The 7,308-nt window shown below is 49.4% G+C and overlaps 1 protein-coding gene across 2 annotated transcripts in view; it reads right to left on the reverse strand.

The window, feature by feature from the left end:
* Positions 1-7,052, reverse strand: part of Rnf32 (ring finger protein 32) — a 34,753-nt gene extending 27,701 nt beyond the window's left edge. The window contains exons 1-3 of one of the 2 annotated variants that reach the window (XM_076859373.2): positions 6,799-7,052; positions 5,837-5,925; positions 4,845-5,109 (exon numbers count right to left, since the gene is read on the reverse strand). In XM_076859373.2, coding sequence (XP_076715488.2) covers positions 4,845-5,109; positions 5,837-5,851 — 280 coding nt within the window. In that variant the 5' untranslated portion in view covers positions 5,852-5,925; positions 6,799-7,052. Of the gene's footprint in view, positions 1-4,844; positions 5,110-5,836; positions 5,929-6,798 lie in introns of both variants that reach the window. The other variant, XM_076859367.2, reaches the window with a different exon arrangement.
* Between the last annotated feature and the right edge of the window lie 256 nt (positions 7,053-7,308).

Raw genomic sequence — 7,308 nt, forward strand, 5'->3', positions numbered from 1 at the left:
CCAGAGCAAAAAGAGATGAAAGTGGAAAAAGAGGGCAGAAAAATGGAGGGGAAGAGACAGTAATCACCCCTGCAGACCTGGCAACTTACTCAGCGAACCCCGGGGTCGAGGACCGATGGCTGACAGTGACAACAGAGTCCCCACATTTGTGGAACAGATCCCATCTCTACAAATGTGTTACTCCCCCTCCACCAACCAAGACATCAAGATCTCCAGCAGAACTGTGTACAACCCTTAGGGGAAGCATGAGAAGGGCCTTTTCTTACCTCTATTAAAACACGTTACAAAAGTACATTAATTAAAACAGAAAGTGACTTGGAAACAAAAGCCACAAGAGGACGCAGCAAAGCCTCATTCCAACCAGTTTCCCAATGAACAGGATCAGCTGAGGCGGGAGGGAGCCGGGAATGTGCAAGACAAAGCTTTAAAGGCAGATAAAGAAAACCCCTGCGAGCTCCAGCTCCGAATGGGAAGGATTCTTCACTCTCCCAAAACCCAACAGGTGGGCTGGGCTGGGGCTCAGGGGCAGAGCGCTGGCCTAGCACGTGTGAGGCACGGGGTTCCATCCTTGGCACCAGATTAAAAACATACAAAATAAAAGTATTATGTTCATTACAACTAAAAAATTTTACAAAACACAATAAGGTGAAAAACCAATGGACAGGGCATCAACTGAAATGAAATGTATTTATTATAAAATAGCAGATAAGGTAGAAGGAGGGCCAGACAGAAGACATCACAGTGGTCGGATCCCAGGAGGTCTGTACGTAGAACTCACAGAGAACTGCAGAGAGTCAGAGTGAAGAGACAGGAGCCCCAGGGCAGTGAGGTGGGGGTGGGTGAGTCTGTACCTGACGTGAAATACAGTGTTCTGCTCATTCACTCTCTTTCACACTTTTATTTTCCATATTGGGAAGTTCTTCCTGATGTCCGGGGGTGGGTGAGTCTGTACCTGACGTGAAGTACAGTGTTCTGCTCATTCACTCTCTTTCACACTTTTATTTTCCATATTGGGAAGTTCTTCCTGATGTCCAATATAAATCTTTCCTGATGAAATTTTTAAGACTGACCATGCTGAATCTATCTGACCATCTACATAAGCTCTACATGCACAGGCGCTGTCCACTGATACACTGTGTGATGTCATTCCAAGCCTCAGCAGACTGCCAGACCAACCATGTTCTCCAAGCAGACATGGAAAGAACCCTGTGGCACAGCTCTGCCTGGTGACACGCCAACCCACAGGTCTGCACAACCCTGAGTCCATCCACCTGCATCAGGACACAACACTCCAACCAAATCTATTCTCCATGCTCATCATTTAAAAAAAAAAAAAAAATCTTTAACATTTCGGTTTAAAATCATTTCAGATTTATGAAAGGCTGAAAGAATTCTCATATGTTCTTAACCCCAAAATAACATAGCATATAACCCTAGCACAACAATCAAAACCAGGACATCAATGTTGACATGATCTGTCAATTACAGCAGTCCCCCTTATCTGTAATTTCACTTTCTTGAGGTTTCAGTTAGTCATAGTCAACCACGCCTGAAAATACTGAGTGGAAAATTATGGAAATAATGCTTCAAAATTGCATGGCATTTAGAGTAGCATGATAAAACCTCACTGTCTCAATCCACATCCACTTGGGAAATGAACCATCCCTGTGTCCACAGTATCCACACAGCATACACTATCCACCCTTAGTCACTATCTTGGTATTCAGGATCAACTCTTGCAGTATTGCAATGCTTGTGTTAGTAATGGTTCCAAAATGTAAGAACTGTGATGCTGGCAATTCAAATACAAGAAGGAAAAGCTGTAAAGTGTTTCCTTTAAGTGAAAGGGTGAAAATTCTTGACAACATGAAAACAAAACAGTACAATGAGGTTGCTAATATCTGTGGTAAGAACAAAATCTTCTATCCATGAAATTGTGCAGAAGGAAAAATAAAATTCATGCAAGTTTTGCCACTGAAGCCAAACCTCTGAGCCAGAGCAGTGGAACAATCCAGCAGGGTGGACTGGATAGTGTGTGGTGATCATGGGCCACAGCTGCACAGAGCCCGCCATACCAGCTGTGGTGCAATGAGCCTGAGCCGTGGCAAGCCAGGGTGTGCCAACCTGCCGTGCCTTAGCAGCCCAACCCAGGCCTGGTGCAGACACCTGCTCTGCACAGCACTGCGCCCCAAACCCTAAGCATCCACCATCCTGCAGCCTCAGCCTCTCACCTCCCAACTCCGAGGAGCAGCAAGGAAGTGCAAGTGGGGCAGACCAAATCCTGATAAGCATAAATTTGGAACAATAGCATTAGCACTTTTCCAAACCCTACAAATCCCTACACTAGCATACTAGGTGGCAACCCTATTGGGGTTCCCTCTTATTCTGCAAGAGTTCTGTTTTTATCATTCTCACTTGAATAAACCCTACTCCTTTAACCCGTGCCTTCCACTGTCTTGTGAGACAATAAGTCAGAAAGAAGTTGTAGTGAGCTCTGGGGTCTATTGCAACACTGGAGGGCACAGCCCACAATTACTACTACAGCACAGAACTTCAACACACCTAGTGGAGAAGAATCTGACTTTGCTGGGCATGACCCTTGGAGTGGGTGCCAGCAGGTATCCCCTGCCGTGATTAGCTGCCAACACAAAACAGGCTTTCTCAGCAGCAGAGGTCACAGGCTTCCCCCACCAGCAGAAGCAGAGAATCACATTTTGTCTCACACTCCAGTTTCACCATCACACCTCTGCAGAAGTCACAGCCACCGTGCATCCCAGGGGCCTAGTTAAGATGGAAAAGGTTTAAAATACTTGTGGGTGGAAGACAGGAACATGTTCCAAGGACAGCAGCAAGCTGCAGCAGAAGCCTGAAGCCCGTGAAGCCTTCAGCTAGGGGTCCCCTGCAACAAGGGGCACCAAGACACTCGCTGCACCTGAGGGATGATTCAGGGACAGGTTTGGACTGAAAGCATGGAAACTGCGGCGAGACTGCCTGCCAAGGAAGACGCTGCTGCCCTTTTACTCGGACAGGAAGGGTTGGAATTTAAAGCCTTATCAATGACAGACAGTGCACCTGGTCATCCTGAATCTGTTTGCTGTGAAAATGACAAGGTCAAGGCTGTATTTCGTCTCAGACACCACCTGCACCAGCCCCTTGACCAGGACGTCACCCGGCCCAGTGCCTGCTGTGTGACCACCTCTGACCAACAAGTGATGCAGACCCTACTCTGGACGTGGGGCAGAGCTGGGAGACTCCGCTGGAAGAACTTAGGGAGTGAAGTGGAGGATGTTTTAAAAGGCTTCCTGGGATCGGCTGTGAAGTCAGGAGAATTGTTCATGCAGCAAGACAAGGAGATGGAGAAGCATTTGCCACCGTGCAGTGACCGTGGAAGGACAGAGGAAGAGGAGGAAGAAACAGAGCAGAACCAGCAGCATGGACGTCACCCAAACCCACCAAAGTGCTTTACACGGCAGGACACTCAAGGACGAGAGTGTGAACTATGTCCTCCCACGCCACACAGCACTGAAGTCGCCATGTGGTCACCAACCCCCACAGCAATGGCTCAGTGAGTTAAAAGGAAAGCGGCCACCACTTCCCACTACAGCGCTCTCCAAAGGGTTCGGCAAAAAGAACTGTCAACCGTGGAGCTCCCCAGCCATCGGCATCATCAGGGCTCAAGGATCTGTGGTCACCCAAAGCAGACGCTCCTGACACCAATGTGGCCCAGGGCTGTGTCAAGGAACGTCGCTCACTTCAGCTAATCATGAGATGACGGGTGAGTACAGGACAGTATTTTGAGAGACATGTCCACTTAACTTCTATCACGGGGTATCAAGGTTGTTCTGTTACTGTTCATGCTGCTAACCGCTTACTGTGCCTAACGTGCAAACCAAACTTCATCATAGGTCTGTATGTATAGGGGAAAAGCACTACATACGGGGTTCCGCACTATCTGTGACTTCAGGCACCCATGGGGGTCTGGGAACACACTCTCCTCAGATGGGTTGGACTGCATAGTCACAGACCTCATTTAAATTCCACTGTCTCACTGACGTCCTTTTCCTGATCTCGGAGTGGATGTCCCATTGTGTTAAGTTATCATGTCCCTGTAGTCTCCTGTCACCTGGGAGTTTCTAGGTCTCTGCTTCTCAGGAGGCTTTTGAAGAGTGCTGGCAGGAAATCTGGGTCTGAGGTTTCTTCATGGTCACATTCAGATGTGCATTTGGGGCAAGAGCGCCCAGAGTGAAGTCACACCTCTTATCAGGAGGCACACGAAGTCGAGTCTCTACTGGGACAATTTGCTGAGTGAAGGTGCTGTGTGCCGAGGTCAATGAGTTACTGCCTTTCCAACTGAGTGTCCACTGTCTGCACATGGTTCTCCCTGAATTCCTTTCTGCTGCTGACCATTCTTGTGGTGGTCACCAAGTGGAGGTTTTTCTATCACCCTGGCAGCTGCAATTAGTTGTCATTCCACTCTCAGGAGTGTTTTTTTTTTTTTACAAAATTTATTTATTCAATTATTTGTTTCTATTGGTATGGATTAATGGGTATTTCTTCCAATCTGCTGTTTTTTATTCTCATTCTGCCAAATATTACTGTCTTTATGATCTTGTTCAAATTGTCCCTCATTGTTTGTAAGCTTCAACACATACACACCTTTCTGCGTAAGCACAGATCTCTGGATCAAAAATTGTCCCTCATTGTCCCTCATTGTTTGTAAGCTTCAACACATACACACCTTTCTGGGTAAGCACAGGATCTCTGTATCAAAAACCCTTTATTACTAAACTCAGCAGGTTCATCAGCACTAACGAGCCAATGTGGGGACAGTCAGATCAGCTTACCTAAAGTCAGCGGTGGTGGTGTGGGATCAAGAACGTACTCTCTTTCCGGATCTTCTACCCTGGGGCTGTGCGTGGGTTTTTTAAGTCCAGTATCTACTACTGCTTTTGCATCTCTCTTCAGAGATTTTGCCTTGTTCTCTTTCTTTCGTACTTCTGTCTTAGAATTATCTGCTATTGAAAGATTTCCAAGTTGAAGGTCATGTAAAATGTGATCTTGTAAAGCAACCGCAGTGATTGCTAAGTTATCTTTTTTAGATGAGTGATCCTAAAAAATAGGAAAAAGGTCTCATTTACAAGAGCACTGTGTAATGTATCATTGGGAAGAAACATGAGGCCTGGCCCTTGATGGCACGGGAGATGGAATCACCTGGCAAAGGAACTCAAGCCATTGCTTCTATACCAGAGCCAACCCCAGGCTCATCAGCAAGGTTAACAACAGGAATATCTGCTTATTTGATTATTAAAGCCTTAATTATAGTGTAAATAAATTCATTATGACCTATAAACCTATGCATGTCTAAACAAACCTACTGTTTCATACTAATTAAATTAGACTCCAGGCAAATCCTAAAGAGCATCTTGCACTTCAGTGCATTTTTTAAAAAAATATTTTTTTTAGTTGTAGGTAGACATGATAACTTTATTTCTATTTACTTATTTTTATGTGGTGCTGAGGATCAAACCCTTACGTATGCTAGGTGAGCGCTGTTATCACTGAGCCACAACCCCAGCCCCCTGTATTTTTTTTTTTTTTTGGTCAAAATACATTTCTCCTATGGACGAGTTCCCCATACCGGATGCCTGGGCAGCTCTCAGAAACACTTGTCTCTACCTTCCATTGCCCCACACCATATGCTTCTCCTCTCTGCTCACAATTCCTCACTGAAACACCACTGAGAATGTACAAATACTATTTATACACTCTCAAAAGGCCGAGTTAAAATATATCCTATGAGTAAAAGCGTGTGTATGTTTTAAGAAGGATGGTGTACCTTATGTTTTAGCATGCTGAATCAGGAAAAGTTGTGACTTGGCTTCAACAAATCCTATCATCACACCATGTCACATTGCTTTCATTATTCTGCTGCAAAAAACACAGTGAACAGAAAATCAGAGTGTACATAAAAAGCTCTTATGGATTTTCTGGGAACATACACATTAAGAGTCTAACTGATGTTGGGCTGGTGGTGCACACCTATAATCCCAGTGGCTCAGGAGGCTGAGGGAGGAGGATCCTGAGTTCAAAGCCAGCCTCAGCAAAAGCGAGGCACTAAGCAACTCAGTGAGACCCCGTCTCTAAATCAAACACAAAATAGGGCTGGGGATGTGGCTCAGTGGTCGAGTACTTTGAGAGAACATATCAATATAAACAAGAACAAGCTACTGGTAAATAAGACATAAATGCAACAAAACTTCAGACCAAATCAGAGAACTAAGACTAGTAAATGAAACCCTCCTACAGCGGAGATCCGAGGAACAGAAAGGACCGAGTGGCACCAGGGGCGGGGACGCGAGGGCACTCGAGGCCAGTGGGAGAAAGAGGCAGCCAGCCTCTGGAGGGAAGGGAATCCCGCCGCGCTGGGTCGCCCCGCACACCGCTGCCTTCCGCCGCGCTGTCTGCTCGCTCCTCCAGGAAGCAGCCGGGTGCGCGGCCCTCGACGCCCCCTCGACGCCCCCTCGACGCCGGGTGCCGGGAACGGCCGGTGGCCCCGGCTCCCCCCAGCGGGCCTCTCCGGCAGCGCGCGTTCCCGAGGCCCAGCGCAGAGCCAGGGCCACCTTCCCGCGCGTCCGGGGGCGGCGGCTGCCGGCACGTGCGGGGCTGGCCCGTCACCCGCACTGGGCAGCCTCTCGAAGGACCGGCACCCAGGAGAGCGGCGGCGCAGGCAGCGGGGAACCGGAGAACCTTCTACAGCCTTCGGTTCAGTGAAGGCTGGCCCTGCAGTTGTGCTGTCACCTTTCCTCGTCCCTTCGGTCACTGCCTCGAGAGACCAGGAAGGAGGTTCTCATCCAGTCCCCAGGCGTCGAGGGCGGGCCCAGAGCCGGGCCGTGGAGGACCCCGCGCCTTAACGCTGTACGGCAGCGGCGGTCGCCGCCAGCTCCGCGCAGTGCACGGCCTGGACGCCACCAGGCGCTGGTCGCTAGTGAACTGCGCGGGCCCCGGCCACACGGCCGCGCCGTCTGGACGCCCAGCTCCGCCACCGATTGCGCGCCCTCGTCGGCCGCTCTGGCCGTTGCCGTAGCAACCGCCGCCTGGGCACAGGCCGCGGTGCGCATGCTCCCCCCCCCAACCGGTCCGCTGTCCTCTCCACGCGCACGCGCGCCGGCCACCGCCGCTGCGCACGCGCGTCGACCTCTCCCCGTGCGTCGCGCCAACGACCCGACGCCAGTGCGTCGCGGGACCGCGCCTTTGGCCAGTGTGGAGGGGAGCGCGCGGGGACCCGTGAGGCAGTACGCGGCAGTCGGC

The sequence above is a fragment of the Callospermophilus lateralis genome, chromosome 1 (genome assembly GCF_048772815.1).
Source record: "Callospermophilus lateralis isolate mCalLat2 chromosome 1, mCalLat2.hap1, whole genome shotgun sequence".
In the NCBI taxonomy this organism is placed as follows: Eukaryota; Metazoa; Chordata; class Mammalia; order Rodentia; family Sciuridae; genus Callospermophilus; species Callospermophilus lateralis.